The 17,483-nt window shown below is 46.6% G+C and overlaps 1 protein-coding gene across 3 annotated transcripts in view; it reads right to left on the bottom strand.

The window, feature by feature from the left end:
• Nucleotides 1-17,483, bottom strand: part of Atp8a2 (ATPase phospholipid transporting 8A2) — a 537,082-nt gene that overhangs the window by 369,584 nt on the left and 150,015 nt on the right. For all 3 annotated transcript variants that reach the window (XM_041633810.1, XM_041633811.1, XM_041633812.1), the window contains exons 14-21: nucleotides 14,680-14,768; nucleotides 14,392-14,436; nucleotides 11,474-11,549; nucleotides 8,779-8,884; nucleotides 8,035-8,117; nucleotides 5,784-5,833; nucleotides 2,782-2,851; nucleotides 453-537 (exon numbers count right to left, since the gene is read on the bottom strand). In XM_041633810.1, coding sequence (XP_041489744.1) covers nucleotides 453-537; nucleotides 2,782-2,851; nucleotides 5,784-5,833; nucleotides 8,035-8,117; nucleotides 8,779-8,884; nucleotides 11,474-11,549; nucleotides 14,392-14,436; nucleotides 14,680-14,768 — 604 coding nt within the window. The remainder of the gene's footprint in view (nucleotides 1-452; nucleotides 538-2,781; nucleotides 2,852-5,783; nucleotides 5,834-8,034; nucleotides 8,118-8,778; nucleotides 8,885-11,473; nucleotides 11,550-14,391; nucleotides 14,437-14,679; nucleotides 14,769-17,483) is intronic.

Genomic DNA, 17,483 nt, shown 5'->3' with positions numbered 1-17,483 from the left:
GGTTACACATTCTCCAGCAGGAAAACCTGACATCACCATTATCCCAAGGTTTCCAGAGAGTTCCTTTCCTGCTTACAGTGAGCAATGAGAGTTATTATCTGCTTATGCCCTGGACAAGCCAGTGATAGCACCATGTCAGGGAAAGGACTCCTAGAGTATCCGAGCAAAGGGACAGTTGTGATTCTGTATGCTGTGGGTTAGCTGCCTCCTGTTTCCCTGCCACCTGGGAAGAGCAGAGTCAAACACAGGTCATTCATTTTGGACTCTGCCACTTGCTTCCTCACTGTCACAGGAGATGGGAGGGGACAAAGAAGGCAGCTGAAAACTCAATCCTGCAAAGCAAGTTGATACTACATGAGAAGCACACATCTGTCCAAAGGCACGCCTGCCTGCCCATGTAGCAGCCACAGGAACAAGAAAGCTCAGCTTCAGCATCAAAATTTTTTACTTACCTTCTGTGGCAAAATATTCCAGATGGCACAATGTCTCCTCCATGTACTTTGAGTCTTTTGAAAGTCTTTCAAAGATTACATTATCCTGCGAAAGAGGGAAACACTCACTGAGACGGGCAGGACCCAGAGAACATCTGCCAGTGGACACGCACAACATGGCTTTCTTCGTAAGTGTTTACCTAATGTACCTGAAAATACGTGACGGGGCAAAGAGTGGAGCTCTCAGTTGGGCCAAACGTGAGCTTTGCAAAATGCGCCCAACAATATCAAAAGTTGTGTGCATGTAAAAAGTCAAAAAGAAACAACGGGGAGATTCTGCGAGCAGAGACACGATCAAGGCTACCTCAGCGCCCACATTTGCTCACGCGTGCAAAACTCCAACCGCGAACCGAAGTGTTTCAGATTTGGGGTATTTGCAGATTTTGGAGTACATGTGTACACATATGATGTGATATCTCAGGGATGGGAGCGCGTCTAAACATTTATGTTTCGTGTCCACCCTATTCACACAGCCTGAAGATAATGTTATACCCTTCCCCCGGCTACATTTAGAGTGGAACTCATACCATGAAGTCGGATGTGGAATTTTCTATACCATGTCAGTGCTTACAAAGTTTTGGATTGGAGCTTTTTAAAATTTATTACGCTTTTGTAGTGTGTGTGTGTGTGTGTGTGTGTGTGTGTGTGCCTCTGTGTGTCTGTGCTTGTGTGTCTGGATGTGATGTGATGGACCACAAGGAGAGAATGGCGGAATGGGAGGTAGGGACGTAGGGAGGTCAGAGGACAGCCTGCAGGAGTCACTTCTCTCCGGGCTAAGGATCAACTCCCGTGGTTGGGCTTGGCAGCACGCACCCCCCACCTGCTGAGGCATCCCATCAGTGCAGATGTGGGAGGCTGTTTTCCGTTTGTCTTTTGCTTTTTTGAGGCAGGTTCTCACTGGAGCCCGCAGAGGTCTGCTTACCTCTGCCTCTCAAGGGCTGGGATGAAAGGTGTGAGCCACCATGCCCCGCTAATTCGGGATGTCTTTATTAGGGTGTTCACCCCGTAACATCTTTATGCAAAAGTGAAAATAATAAAGCAATACCCAATTTATTCTAATACAACCTTACTTGCCAATAATGGAAGTTCCCATAATCAAAGTGACCACGGGCCTGGAGCTTTTGACTAATGTTTGATGAGAAAAACCTAGTTTGGCACAGCCTGCACCTCATGACTGACAGGCAGGAATGGGTGCCTGTATGTTCCTGATAACCCACTATATAAATTAGCATCTTAAGACACTAATACTTTTTTTAAACTAAACTATCTTTTCAGAGGGGAGGGGAAGGTTTGGACAAAACTGACCCCACAAGAGTCTGACGGGCACGAGCAGCAATTTCACATCAACACTGCCTGCTTTCATCACGGTTCTCTTCCAGCTGCTGCAGCTACAAGCAGCACACAAAGCTAGCCCCAAAACAAGGTCATGTGATGCTGTGACCTCAGTGGCCTTAACTAAAGCTGCCACTACCATAAAGGTAGAATTCCTTTACCAAGGCGGTGGTGGCACGCGCCTTTAATCCCAGCACTTGGGAGGCAGAGGCAGGCGGATCTCTGTGAGTTGGAAGCCAGCCTGGGCTACAAAGCAAGTTCTAGGACAGCCAGAGCTGTTACACACATTGCGTTCCTAACCATGACTGAAGATGAGTAACCTTGGCTGCTCATCACTGACCCAGGTATATCACGGCATTGTCTCAAATTAAGTTTGATAATTTGTCCTTTCACCCCACAGAGCCACCATATAACAGGGTACAATTTTACAAATATAATTCATAAGCAGTAATAGCTTTCCTTAGCAATAACGTCTTTGGCATTGGGTTATTATTTGTTAGGGATATTGGAGAAAAAGCCAGACGTAGGAAAGAAGTACAAAAGGAACTGTAAAAATAGATCCACACGCGAACACACTCTTGTCCCCACAGCGCCACTCTCTCTGCCACCAGGAAGAAAATGATCCAGCAGATGGGAAGACAGCTGCTGGGGAACCAACAATATCGGAGGATGGAAAGTTTACCACAGGCCAACACAATGCCGTCACCTTTACAGTCGCCAACCGAGGATTCTGGGTGGCGCACCGTGTGTCCAAAGCTCACTACGGGATAAAAGCAGGCTTTTCACTGCCCACTCTTATCTAATGGCGCCTCGAACCCACGCTCTTGGTGTCCTATTGGAACTGTGTTGCAGCTTTGGGCAGACTGTGGAGGATATGGGCACAGCAGTTTGGGAAGCAATACTTCGGCAAAGCAGCCTCCAAGGAGATGGCCAAGCCCATTATGGCCCTGGTACTTACAGCTCCCTTGCAGTAGAGTCGAAGTTGTCCCGATGGAGTTCGAACAATGACAGACATCCTTTTCCTGTCACTGGAATAGTAAAGGAGTGGGGGTGGGGAGAAAAAAGCCATCACGTGTCTGCTTTATAGGACCCAGCTCCAATAACTGAGCACAGAACAAAAGGTGCCTAGTCTAGAAACAGCGAGTTCCATCTCTCCGCAGCTTTGTCCTCAAAGTAAAACTTCAACTGTATAGTTTACTCATTTATCCCAAACGGACAGAAGCTCACATGCCTTGCCGTGCCATAAGGACTCATGGCACCGCTGTTCGCCAAAGAGCCAGAAACGGAACATTTGCGCATGAGCTGGGCACGCGGAAGCACTGTCGAGCCCTTCGGGGACCACTCTATTTCACAGCTCCAGAGTCGCCCTCCCCCCGAAACAGCTAGGTAGGAGAGTCAACACACTTCAGAAGCCCCTTGTTGGATAAGCAAGTTACAAATTCGTAGACTTGGCTGGCCCAGCACCAGCTACTTTCTCTCCTCTCACTGTGGCAAAGATTCTTCCTTACACATTTATCCTCAGGGTTAAGCTCACTTGCTGAGCTTCAGGGACTTCTGCAGCTGGAGGCCCCCTAAATCGTCTTTCCTTACCTCTGTAGTGTTGACTCACTTCCCACTGGCCCTCTCATGCACAGCCATTCTCTTTCCCTACACTTTCTGGGCTGTGCTTTGCCGACACTTCCCCTACTAGAACACAACCTCGACTCCCGGGGCCTTTCCTTGTGGTGATCCGCACACTCTGAGTCACGGCACTCTCTGGGATGGGTCTTCACTCTCTCTCAGCTCCTAGGCTGCTTCATTTTCTTAATGTACAAAGCAGATGACCTGCGACTGCCCCAAAGCAATCTTACAGAAGGAAGTGGCCTTAGGGAAATGATGCGTCCATTACAATGTATCAGAACCTGTAACCATGATTGACACGTCTGCTCCTTCACTTTAGACACTAGACCCCTGTGTTTCCATCCACAGCCACCTGCTATTATCTCGTTCCCTTTCCTCTTCCTTCCGGGCTGGCTGTCAACAGCTGGCTGCAGTTAATGTAGCACAGGGCAGCAGTTGCCAGCAGGAGACATTCTAGGGGCTGGAAAGATGGCTCAGTGGGCGAAGGGCTCACAGTATGAGGATGAGGACCCAAGCATGGGTCACCAGCATCCACACGGAAGCAAGCCATGGTAGTGTGTCTCTAGAACTCAGGGCCAGGAGACTGGACAGGCAGATCCTGGCTTTTCGCTGACCAGCTGGTCTAAACAGTGAGCTCTAGGTTCAGTGAGGCACTGTGATGGCTGTCTGCTTCAAACACCAGGTAGAGCATGAGAAAGAAGACACAGGATTTCTACTTTTGACTTCCATAAGCACAGACACAGGAGAGCACACACATACGTGTAAGACACATGCATTACAAGCCAGGGGGAGGGAGAGAAGGAGGCAAGAAAGAGGGGGAAGAGGAGGAGGAAGAAGAGGAGGAGAAGGAGGAGGGGGAGGAAGAGGAAGAGGGGGAAGAGGAAGAGGAGGAGGGAGAGGAGGAGGAGGGAGAGAAGGAAGAGGAGGAGGAGGGAGAGGGAGAAGGAAGAGGAGGAGGGAGAGGAGGAGGAGGGAGAGGAGGAGGAGGAAGAGGAGGAGGAGGAAGAGGAGGAGGAGGAAGAGGAGGAGGAGGAAGAGGAGGAGGAGGAAGAGGAGGAAGAGGGAGAGGAAGAGGGGGGAGAAGAGGAAGAGGGTGAAGGGGGAGGAGAAGGAGGAGGAAGAAGAGGGGGAGGAGGAAGAAGAAGGGGAGGGGGAAGAGGAGGAGGAAGAGGGAGAAGGGGGAGGAGGAGGAAGAGGAGGAGGGAGAGGAGGAAGAAGAGGAAGAAGAGGAGGAGGAAGAGGGGGAGAAGGGGAGGAGGAGGAGCATACAGAAAGTCCCAGGAGGCATCTAGCATGGCGGGAAGCTCCAAGCAGGCACACCATCACCACCCCTACAAGAACTGCTGCCATCCTCTTCTCTGTGGCTCATCTGACCCCGAGGGCTTCTCCCCACAGAGCCAAGCTCATGGCTCCGAGCTCCAAGTTAGGCAGGAAAACATTTCCTTAGAGAGGACAGGAAAACGTTGCACTTTCCAAGCCATGGGGAACCATTTAACAAAGGTTCTAGGAAACTAAGTATTTTCATTTTTTTTTTCAGACTAGCCTGGAACTCATTATGTAGCTTACGTTGGTCTCAAACTTGAGGCTTTGCCTCAGTTTTTCACAGGCTGGAATTACATTGCCTGAGCAATCATGCCCACCTCCATCAATTTTTTGATATCAGGAAAAGGTGGTCTCAAGACAAAAAAAAAAAAAAAGTCACTCTAGTATTGGAAGGCAGCTCTGCTCATGTGGCGTAACCACAATGCCGTCCCTCTGCTCTACTCCTGAGCATCCAATGTACAAGAGAGAGACATCAGACACAGCTCCTCAGAATAAATCATGGATGCTCCAGGGGAGCCATAGAATCTGACAGATATTCCTAGATCTTAAAGAAACTGTGCTGGGTGTGAAGGCTTCAGGGGAGCCCTAAGGGAAGGGCCTTGTGAGGGCCTAGCCTCCTGTGAGGGTAAATGGACTCTCTCTCCTCTGTGGTCATACATTAGCTTCTTGCTCAGATGGCAATGGAGGGTGATCTCACAGAACCTGGGCCAAGACAATGAGAACAACGAATGCCCTGGCTACATTCTCCCAGCCACGCTCTGTGTCTGCAGCTGTTAATGCAAGAGCACCTAGCTCAAAACGGTGAAAGGATCTCTCAGAGAAAACGGAGGGAAGTGGTGGACTTCGCTCTCCTCAATGAAACCCTTAAATTCTAAGATGGGGTTTTGTGAGGGGGGTGGTTTTTATCATGATTAATGCCTAAATACAAATCATGCTACACAATCAGAAAAATCTTTAAGTGAAGCAATTAAACATATATGAAATGTTTCATGTCTAATGTATGAAAGAGAAACATACCTAGAAAATTCCAGAACATTGAGGATTCCAAACGTCTGTTCTTGCCCCATCTACAAAACAAAACAAAAGGGGGGGCTCTTACCTGAAGTGGAAAAATATTATATCAATCCCCCCTCCTAAATAAAACCACACACACACGCATGCACGCACACACACAAAAATGCACGCACATATGCACGCATGCGCACACGCACACACACATGCACTCACGCGCGCACACAAAAATACACATAAATGTACACACACACACACATATGTTGGGACCAATTGGAGTCCTGGCCTTCAGCTGCTCTTCCCTGCTAGAGAATTCTAATTGAAGTTACTAAAAGCTGTGCTTTGCCTAGAGGATCAGAGGATGGGATTTTCACCTGTTGGCCATTGCCTGCTGTGTATTTAAGCCTCCATGGTGCTATTAAAGAAGGGCCTTTGTACCAGTGATTGGACGTCCGTGTGTCTGTCTATCTCTGTGTGTGTTTCCTCAACCTCCAGCCCATTGCCCGAAGCTCGCGAACTGGATTCTAGCACATAGAGTGCAGAAGGGTGTGTGTGTGGAGGGGGGGGGGGGGGAGGCAGGGCGCGCGCGCACACACACAAACACACACACACACACGCACACACACACACACACACACACACACACACACACACACACACGCTGCCCCTACCCTCCACTAGCCCTCTACACCAGCATTCACAGCCTGGACTGCGTTCTCACAGTCTGGCAGGGTCAGGGCGCCCTCTTCTGGCAGAAGTTCTCATTGTCTTTCTGAGACAGGCTCCTAAACTCTGTGCGATCACTACAAAGCTTTGAAAATGAAAGATACAAGCCGTGCAGCACCATCTGAAACCTTGGGGGCAGCTCTGCTTATGAATGATGTAGGAATCCACACGTGACTTAAGGTGGTTTCCAGCAGGTCTGAGCACTTCCACACTCACCACGACACCATCGCACTGAGTTAGCATCAGAAAAAGCAACCAGCAGGTTCAGGACAGCTCTTCCAAAGTACTGTCCTCAAACTTAATGGAAAACCTTGACATATAAGGATTTAAAGATTCTGAATTTCCACGTAAGGGACTCTGGGTCTGAACCTGTTTTTTAGGACAATTAATCAAACACTCTTTTCCCCTGTGTTCGTTGCAGTGGGAGCATCAATATATGTGTGAGCCATTTCCAAACACTTTAATTTGCTATTTTTGACACATCACAGTGGAAGCAATAGGGACCTGGGCATCCATACACACTAAATTCTGACAGACTTTCTGTGAATGGGATCAGTGCTCCTGACTGCCTTACCTGCCCACTACAACACTCTCCTCTGGCTACATCCTAAAATATAACCAGCAGCCGAGTTCACCTAGCCTTGTAGATCCTCTTACCTCTCTATACCCACCAGCTTACCCCTCAACCCACCCAAGATATCAGGATGTTGTTTAGACAGGCACCCAGCGCCCCTTTCCTGCTCACTGCCAGGAGCCACCCCCTCTCTGCGCCTTGATGCCATGATCAGCCCACGTAGAGCACATGTGCTGCTGAGATTATCAGCGAAGATACTTCATGTAAATACGAGGTGACGCAGGGAGACTCTGCGCTTCAGTGATCCCCAGAACTAGTGACTGAATGGCATTTTAATGGCTGTTGATGAGCCCTAATTAACCGGGGATATTACCTCTAAAAAACGTGGCCTTAAAACTTTGGTAAGATTCACAATGTAGCCCCTGCTGCTGAGCTATGGCTCATTGGGACATCTACTCCAGTCTCTTTTGAGGATGCTCACTCTGCTGTCTTTGTTAAACAACCTGCTTAAAATGGCTGTGCTTTTCAGCGGAATTGTTTTCTTCAGGAAGCTAAGAACTGTAATAGATGCAGGAGGAGAAAACACTCATCCAGGTAAGAGAAATCCTAAGCTTTAACATCTTTCTCTCATAGCCAGAGATGGATGCCCAGCGGTCTGAAGCCCTACTGGTCAACCGTGAGACTGAGGGGGCTACAGAGACGCAGGGCCAGCCTTAGAAATGGAGGCAGAAGTAAGGGAAGGCTGGAAAATTCCCTTACTACAAATAATTTCCTGGGAGTGAGAAAAAGATTCCAAGTAGCAGCCCCAAGCCCCAGGGTTATACTGCTGCCTCCCATGTAACCATGGCATTCCCACAAAGTAATCTTTCACTGAAAGACAAATACAAAGTCCGCCGTCTCATGTATGATCAACACACTATTTCATATGCACACCTTCCAAAGTACTGGGCCCCTTACCGCTTCGATGATGACGGAGTAAGGCGTCCTGCCTGTAAACACGAAGCCAAGCTTCTTAGCTCCTTTGACCAAAGCAGCTTCATCTGTCAACAATAAGCCAACCACACACAGGTTCATCCCTTGTCGTGACAGAATTCTGCTAAATGTCAAATCAAAACCCATCATGATCGGTGGGGCCTGGCGTTATCCGCACACAAGCAAGGACTTGAGACAGACACACTGACACACAGTGGGGCTTGAGATGTCTTTTGGACAGATTGCATACCAACAATAAAGTCTCCAGGACCGCAGGATTTTACACTCCTGCTGGGCTCTGCTGGATCAATTCAAAGGAAATTCCCTCTGCCGATCTCTCAGCAAGGCCATGTTCAATTGCAGTACTGTGTGGGTCAGACCACCAGGAAACGGGCCAAGGGCAATGGCTCTGATGCTCCATGGTGTGTGGTAGATGAGGCAGTCATGGAGCCAGCCTGGTTCTCTTTTGAGATCATTGTCTAACCCAAGATTGTATACCAGGATGTGCAAGACAGCCCAGGCTCTTCCTTGCCACCAGACCACCCTGAGAGTCAGGACATCCCGGTACCCGCTCTCCTTGGTTTTAACACCTCTAATCATGAACTGGAGGTGCCGTCGGGCCAAAGGGAAACAGCAGGTCTTGTGGGGCAAAGTGCATCAAAGTATCTTCCAAAAATAATAGAAAACACCCCCCAAAAACCAACAAGGCACTTCCGGCAACAGCCTCACCTGGGGAGGAAGCCTGGTAGATGATTTCATCCCCATCCTTCTCAGGGACTACGGTGTGGCAGACGGCCAGCAGGGTAAGGAACTCTTGGATACAAGGGGCTGTGGGCTAAAAGCAGAAGAACCAGTTAACCAGTCACCAGACTTGTAACTCACAGTGGATTCAAGCCATCCCAGCTTTAAAGGCCAGTGAGAAGTCACTGGCACAAACCTTTGACCCCCAGCACTTGGGAGCCAGAGGCAAGAGGATCTCTATGAGTCCAAGGCTAGCTTGGTCTACATGGTGAGCTCCAGGCTAGCCAGGGAAAGAGAATGAGACTGGTCTCAAAACAAGAAAAAGAAAAAAGAAACCCGGTAAGAGTTTGTCATTGGCTTATGCAGACTTTAGATGCTGAGCTAGCCAACTCTAGGACCAGACACTTGTGCTCCACGGAGCCCACCTCCTGCCACTCTGAACTTCAACCAAGCCACATCCTTCCTCCGTGTCCCTCAGGCCCACAGCCCTCTACCTGCCTTCGGCATGCTCTCCTGGACAATCATTTGAGTCACATCCTGCAAGCCTATTGTGCTGGGCCTCGGAGCAAAGTCACCCTGTGCCACCAGGAGACATTGTCCTATCTACCCACTAAGCTGGCTAGTATTCTGAATGTCTGATTTTCCTAGTATCCATAGCTAAAATCCCAGGTGTCCCTGTGTAATCAATCTTTTCCTACCATCCCTAAGAAAAACAAATCCTAAGGATTTTAACTGAAATCTCGGGCTACAATATTTCACATTTCCTAAAGACTTCTAAGTCTTATAAACTAGAACCCGGGGCTTACATATTATTATTTTATTTGTTCAAACATACTCAGGTAGCCAGTGTGATCAAGCACTATGTTCACCAAGGTTGGGGGCGGAGGGGGGACTAAACACATGCACTAAAAGCTACCAACACCTCCTGGCCCTAGGCTGCCTTCCAATGCTGCAATAACCACCAGGACCAAAAGCAACTTGGGGAGAAAAGGGTTATTTCAGTTTTCAACCCTCAGGTCACACCCCATCTGCCTTCATGCAATTATCTTTATTGGCAGGAATTTGGTCAATGTTTAGGGTTCAGGCAAAGGTATTCCATTTAAGACATTCCCAGATATCCAAGAACATAGAATTAGTACATGCCTAAAGCTGCTGATTCATAGCTGCTCAGATAGATAGCGAAAACAAGCATGCCCTGGTTTTACCTCACTTATAGATAAGAAAAAAACGAGGACCTAAAACTAACCTTGCATTACAAGATTCCGAACTCCTCACGATCGCCTTCACCTCAGTTTACTGATGAGTTTAGCTCAGGAGATTTACTGTTTGTGTCTTACTCTCAGGGATAGCAGGAAAAACAATTAACCATCTATCCACAGTGTGGAGGAAGACAAACCTCCAACTGCACATCTGATAGGCATGAAGCCCAGGATCTGACCATTTAGAGGCTTGGGTCTCCTCTTTGTTTCAACCACTTAGAGTCAATTGTGTAAACTTCATATCTAAAGGGCCCTTAGAGCCGGGCAGTGGTGGCGCACGCCTTTAATCCCAGCACTCGGGAGGCAGAGGCAGGTGGATCTCTGTGAGTTCGAGACCAGCCTGGTCTACAAGAGCTAGTTCCAGGACAGGCTCCAAAACGACAGAGAAACCCTGTCTCAAAAAAAAAAAAAAAAAAAAAAAAAAAAAACTAAAGGGCCCTTAGACCTTGCAACATTTGGCAAAAGTGCTAATGGACCAAAGGCCATAAACTTCCCTTGTCTGTGTACATGAGTTGCCTGGTTATTCTGTATGCCTGAAGGATTCTGTGGGTCTTTATAGCTGGGTTATAGCAAAGAGAGTTAAGAGGAGCTGGAGCAGAAGCATCCCAGAAATTAGCAGAGATAGGAAAATGGGGGGGGGGTGGAGGAGAAAGTAGCAGAGAATTGGAGTTGGAATTAGAATTGAGACAGAGAATTAGAGCTAAGAAATGTTAGACAGGACAGAAGAATTGGAATAGAGAACAGGAAAGAAATGGATAGAAAGAACGTGTCATGACTAGATTTCTTCCTTTTGCTTATTGTTGTGTCTTTTTTTGAATCCTGAGAGAAAGCTTTAGAGGCTGGTCCTTTAAAGTTTTTGATAATGTTTTACTCCCACTGGTTAATAAAGAAGCTGATTTGGTCTGTAACAAGGCAGGATAAGGCCAGGCGGGAAAGCCAAACTGAAAATACAGGGAGACCGAAGGGCAGAGTCTGAGACAGACACCAGCAAGCTGCTGGATCAGCAATGTGTGCTGGAGAACAGACAAAAGCCATGGCCACGTGGCATTGCATAGATTAATAGAAATGGGTTAATTTAAATGTAAGTTAGTAATAAGCCTCAACTATAGGTCAAACAGTTTTTAATTAATGTAAGTTTCTGTGTGATTATTGGGGACCTTGTAGTCAGGAAATGAAAGCTCTGCTCCGTTTATAGTTGCAACTGAACAAAATGCTGGGAAGTAATGGTAGTGAACGTCCTGCCTCAAATGGGTCATCATTCAGTGGGAGATGCTGTCTTCTGGACAGGACAATGATGTTTCACTCATGAACTCACTGCAGCTGTGATTCTCTGCTAAGACTTGTAGAAGATCAGGCCAGCATATGTTACATAAAACAGTGAACCGCAAGCCACTCTCTGTCCTAGAGGGAAGTGGCACACTCACATGTTGGTCCTCGATGTTCTTTAACAGCCTGGGATCATTAAAGTCGCATGAGTCACTGGGGCATGGACCCATCCGGCTGGAAAAAAGAACAAAATTCATTCATTCAATTTCAAAGTCATGTCAGCTCACACATAGAGAGAATCCACCCTCAGAAAGAACCATAAAAAAAAGTTCATAGTCTTACACTCACCATTCAAGGGTCAGGAATAGTGAATATTATATCAAGCTTTAAAACATCTCAGGTCCCTAAACTTTACTATAAAGAAACTGTGTTACAAGTTTTTATAGAAACCAACAGATTTACAAGGGAAAGGATCCTAAGCTATGTGCCAACACTATGGCCTTCATCTGGGGGCGTTGGGGAAACAGAGGAAGACTGTGCCATGCTTCATCATTCATAGCCAGAGTGCACATGGAGAAGAGAAGGCAGCGAGCAAGGAGAAGAGAAGACACTGGATATGATTGCTGTGGACCATCAGCCTGGAGCAAGCGAGAGCCTCACACACACCTTCATCTCCACCAGCTCCTGCAAGCCACTCTCCAAAACCACAACAGTGAAAGACCAAAGGGCAACTGATGCCAGTCTTAAGTGTGAATGGATATCAGAGATTAATGTAGCAGATGAAACAACTATTAGCTCATGGGGAGGGGACATATGAAATGCCAGCTGACACTACCACAGGACACTAGAGAAAGCCGAAGAAGGGCGCCATGTGAAGAGTGCAAAACACCTGTGATGCATGGCAGGTAGCTGAGGGATGTGAGGGCATCAGGGCCCTGTGATGGCTATCAGGTACCTGGGAGGGGCACGAGGTACCTGTGATGGACATCTGGTACCTGTGATTGATATCAGGGACCTGGGAGGGGCACGAGGTACCTGTGATGGTTATCTGGTACCTGTGATGGACATCTGGTACCTGTGATGGACATCTGGTACCTGTGATAGATATCAGGTGCCTGTGAGGGGTATGGGTACCTGTGATGAATATCAGATACCTGTGAGGGTTATGGGTACCTGTGATGAATATCAGGTGCCTGTGAGGGGTATGGGTACTTGTGAGGGGTATCGGTACCTGTGCGGAGCATGACGTACCTTTGAAGTATGTCAGATACCTGTGAGAGGTATGAGGTATGTATGAAGTGAGGAACTTAAGATACTTGAAAGGAACACGAGGAACACGAAGCTGCTGAACCAAGAAAGGCCATAAGGGAATGTAGAATATCGAGTAAAAGAAGTCAAGTTAAGCTGGCAGCATGCTGTAGGATCCCAGCACTGCCTTTCTGGAGAAGACAAAACCACAGAGATAGGAGAAATCCCAGTGGCTACTGAGGGTGGGCTGTTTATGACAGGGGGGTGGACAGGCAGAGCAAGGACTTTAGAGGCAATGGAAACACCCCTCACGATGCTGCGATGACAGACGTATATTAGTAAACAGATGTCCATATTCACAGGATACAGAGCACTGAATGACCCTGCTATCAGAAGTAGACAGGGCAATCATGAGTTGTATTGGTCCCTGAATTGTGTGCACTGTGTTGGGGAACTTCCATCTTGGAGGTCATGGAGAAAACCCTGTGCTTTTGGGATTTTACCGGGAAATCAAAACTCCTCTTTTAACTGGTCTCAAATGGTTGAAATGGTTGGTTTTCCATTTACTATGCTTGCCACAATGAAAATGCTTTCCGCACAGACGACTCAGTGGTTAAGAGCATTGACTGCTCTTCCAGAGGACCCAGGTTCAATTTCCAGTACCCACATGGTGGCTCACAAATGTCTGTAAGTACAATCCCAGGTGATGGAGCACCCTCTTCTGGCCTCCGAGGGCACTGCAGGCTCACGGTGCACAGACACACATGCAGGCAAAACACCCATTCACACAAAAGAAAACTAAAGATTAAAAAATTTTTAAGATGCCGGGCGGTGGTGGTGCACGCCTTTAATCCCAGCACTCGGGAGGCAGAGGCAGGTGGAACTCTGTGAGTTCGAGGCCAGCCTGGTCTACAAGAGCTAGTTCCAGGACAGGAACCAAAAGCTACGGAGAAACCCTGTCTCTAAAAATCAAAAAAAAAAAAAATTTAATATAAGCCCACAGCCAGTGGTCACCAAGTTTGTGAAGAAAATCTAGAGGCAGATGTTGGGCACAGGAGACAGAGCAGAGGAAAGGGGCAAGTAAGAGCAAGAATTGGAGTGCCTTCCTTAAAATTGGAATAGGCATCCATAAAAATTATTAAGGAGGATGAAAGGTTAAAAATGAATGATGAAAAATACATGGCAAGAAGGCAAGACAGATAACAAAATCAGAGGATCAACTCAGAGACAGGAGGGGAGACAGATATTACGGAAATAACACAAGGACATTTCCCAAATATTAATAAGAGGAATTTACAGACAGAAGTGGCCCAACAGAAAGTGAATTAACCACCCAACACAATAAAGAAAGCACAGCCTACCCAAGGGTTGTAGTTTAAGTTTGTATGCTAAAGAAATACAGAAAATGATAAGCACTTCCAAGGGCTGGGAAAGATGGGGGGAGGTTGGTAAAATGGTTTTGGGGGATGGGCTCTGGGAAGACGACCTGGGGGGATGGAACGGCCACAAAAGGGCAGGGGGCTGAATCTTCCCCAGAGATACAAAGTCCTACAATGTCTATAATTCTTAATTAGTATAAAAGTATTATTTTGAACCACAGGAATCTGAAGAAAATAAGTACAAAGTTGCAGATGGCTGGAAACGAAAGGACTGGACAAGAGGCATATTGTTGATAGCAAAGGCTTAGTGGCGTGGATTTAACCCATGTCTCCATTTAAATCTTATCCTGGCTCTTTTTCAAACTAGCATACTCACAACTTACACTTAGACCTAAAACTGTCCTGATGCATCCCAGCTAAGGAAGTAAGACGTCCTGGACTCTACTTACCAGAAGTCATCTGAGGACGGCTCTCTGGCTAGTTCTGGAAAGTGGCTGGCAGGAGAGAACAGAGCGGTCAGCAGTAAGTCAGTTCTTACATACACATACAAACCCACAGGTGCCCGCTACCTCTCAGGAAAGGTGAAGAAACACGTTCCCAGGGACTTCAATAAGTTTCACACCTATTTAATAGCAGCTACACACCCAAACCACTCACAACACTTGACAAGACAGAAACTCCTGTGCCTTGCTGGGGGACTTGAAATGCGATTTCCTGGAACTGATAAGCGCGCTCACCCATAGGTCACGCCGGCAATGCTACACTTCTTGAAGTTCATGATATTGCACGTTAGCGTTCCAGTCTTGTCGGAAAACAGGTATTTGACCTAAGCAGAAGACGAATGAAATGAATAAGGGGCGATAGGGGTGGCTCAAGGTTAAGAGATAGCTGTTCTTCTAGAGCACCCAGCACCCACAGGGGAGGTCACAACCATCTGCAACTCCAGTCCCAGGGGACGCAATGAATTCTGAATTCTGAGAGCACCAGGTATTACGTGGGGACACAGATACACACATGGTCAAAACACTCCATATTTTATATTTTTTCTTTTTTTATTTATTAAAAATTTCCACCTCCTCCCATTTCCCTCTCACTCCCCCCACTTCCCCTCCCCCTCCCTCTCGCCTCCTAAGAGCAGTCAGGATTTCAAAAGAATGTCATAAGATGCAAGGATCAAGAAATAAGTTGTCTCGTATGTCTGTAAATCAGAATGACGTTTAAATGAGAGTCCACAAAAGTAAACACATAAATCATGCACCTTAAATCACAGACCATTTGCAAAAGCTTTTCTGTTACTAATCCTAAAAGCTGGGAAATAAAGAATAAAAGCTTCCATAACTGCCCTGGCCACTGTCTATCACAGTGGTTCTCCAGCTTCCTAATGCTGCAACCTTTTAATACAGTTCCTCGTGTTGTGCTGACCCCCCAAACATAGAATTATTTTGTTGCTACTTCATAACTGCAATTTTGTGACTGCTAAGAATTGTAATATAAATACTGATATGCAGATATCCTGATATGCGACCCTGGGAAAGGGTCACGGTCTGCCCCCCGCAGAGGTGTCACAGCAAAGGTTGAGAGTTTCGAGTCCATAAGTGTCACCACAGGTCTGTCACTCGGCATTCAGGTCTCACAAAAGATGCAATTCTTTTTAAGAGTCCATCCCCTGACTAGATTAACAATGGTCACCATGGCAAGATACCCTTAAAGGTGCAATAAAGGCGCTCAGATTTTGGCAGTAGCCAACAGCTGTCTAATTGAATCTAAGGCATCAACAGGATGGAACCTAACCAACTACCTGGGGCTAGTAGGGTCACAGATTTTAGAAGAACGCCCACCACCCCAGACCAGCATATCTCCTAGCTGTTTGTTTGTTTGTTTGTTTGTCTGTCTGTCTGTTTTTTACGGTATAGCCATGGCTGGCCTGGAACCTGCTTTTTTACCCTTGAACTAACATGTCTTCCTGTTTCTGCCTCCCAAGTGCTGGAAATAAAGGCATTGTGCTACCATGCCTGGCCCGACAAGCATAACTCCTAACTAAATTCTAAATGCCTATACTCAGAGTTAAGTGTAGCTCTCACCCCTCATCAAAGAACCTGCTCTCTGCAGCAGACAGAGATCACCACAGAAAACCACACCTGGTCAAAATACAGAGATCAACAGGGGAGCCCAACCCCAAGGGATATTTCTACAACACACTCCTATTCCTAAGGCTCAGGGATCATTGAGGAAAAGGAGATGAGAAGACTGGAAGAGCCAGAGGAACAGGAAGTCTGCTGTGAGACAGTGTCTCCTGGAAATGACAGGGAAGCTAAACCCAAGGTACCTCGACAACAAGGCTGTTAGCAGACCTCAACAATGACAATCCAACAGAGAGCTAACACGGAAAGAGAAAAACCTCACCTGACTGCACTCCTAGACAAAGAACTAGAGGTAACTAGTGGCTGCTGTCTTGGGGTTTCTATTTCCATAGTAAAACACCGTGACCAAAAGCGTCTGGGGAGGGAGAGTTTACTTCACCTTCCAACTCTTAGGCTACACTCCGTCACTGAAGGAAGTCAGAGCAGGAAGTCAGGACAGCAAGCTGGAGACAGGTGCTGATGCAGAGGCCACGGAGGGATGCTGCTTACTAGCTTGCTCTCCATGGCTTGCTCAGGACCGCCAGCCCAAGGGTAGCATGCCCCACAGTGAACTGGGCTGTCCCACACTAATCATCAATCAAGAACATGCACCAACACCTTGCCAATCTGATGGTATCATTTTTCTCAGTTTGCATTCCCTCTTCCAAAATAACTTTAGCTGGTGTCAAGCTGACCTAAAAACTAGCCAGCACACCTTCTGAGAGAAAACTAGTTTTTCCCAGGGATGAGCCTCTTAATCGGTTGTCTAATACCAAGTGGTCATCCCTAATCATATATGCACAGTAGCACTAAGTGGACTCAGTAGGTTGTATTTGCATGCTTATGCAGTTATATAAATATATATGTAACAATAATAGTCAAAGAAAGAGTCCATCAATTTGAGAAGGAATTGACTTGATAAAAGTACGGAAAGAATTTGTGTAGGGAGGGATTGGAGGAAGGAAAGGGAAGGGCAAAGTGATACAATTACATTTTAATTAAAATAGTTTTTTAAGATTACATAATTATAAAATCATGACAAGCAGCTTTCCATGCCCTTTACATGGAAACTTATCTAAAAATAATAATTATATATATATATATGATATATACATGATATTTCAAAACATGTATACATGCTGATCATATTGATCAATGGGATAATTAATATTTGTTGTTTTCAATTAACAAGAAATTTTATGTTTCACACAGAGCAAAATCTAGAAACATTAAAAACACAATAGAATTAGTTCCTTCTGTCTTTTTTTAAAGAAGAATTGGAAGATTATCAACAGAGTAAAAAGGAAAATCTTATAATAAATTACAGAATTTGTGATCCCTCTCGCTCTTGACTTTTCACCTCTCCTCCTTAGGTAACCCCCACCCATGCCTGGTCAGGACAGGGCATTTCATCCTGGGCA

The sequence above is a fragment of the Microtus oregoni genome, unplaced genomic scaffold (assembly GCF_018167655.1).
Source record: "Microtus oregoni isolate MIOR12 unplaced genomic scaffold, Mior012 000045F_ref0000178, whole genome shotgun sequence".
NCBI lineage: Eukaryota > Metazoa > Chordata > Mammalia > Rodentia > Cricetidae > Microtus > Microtus oregoni.
The sequence above is the reverse complement of the archived record's forward strand: the minus strand, read 5'-3'. Positions and strand labels throughout refer to the sequence as shown.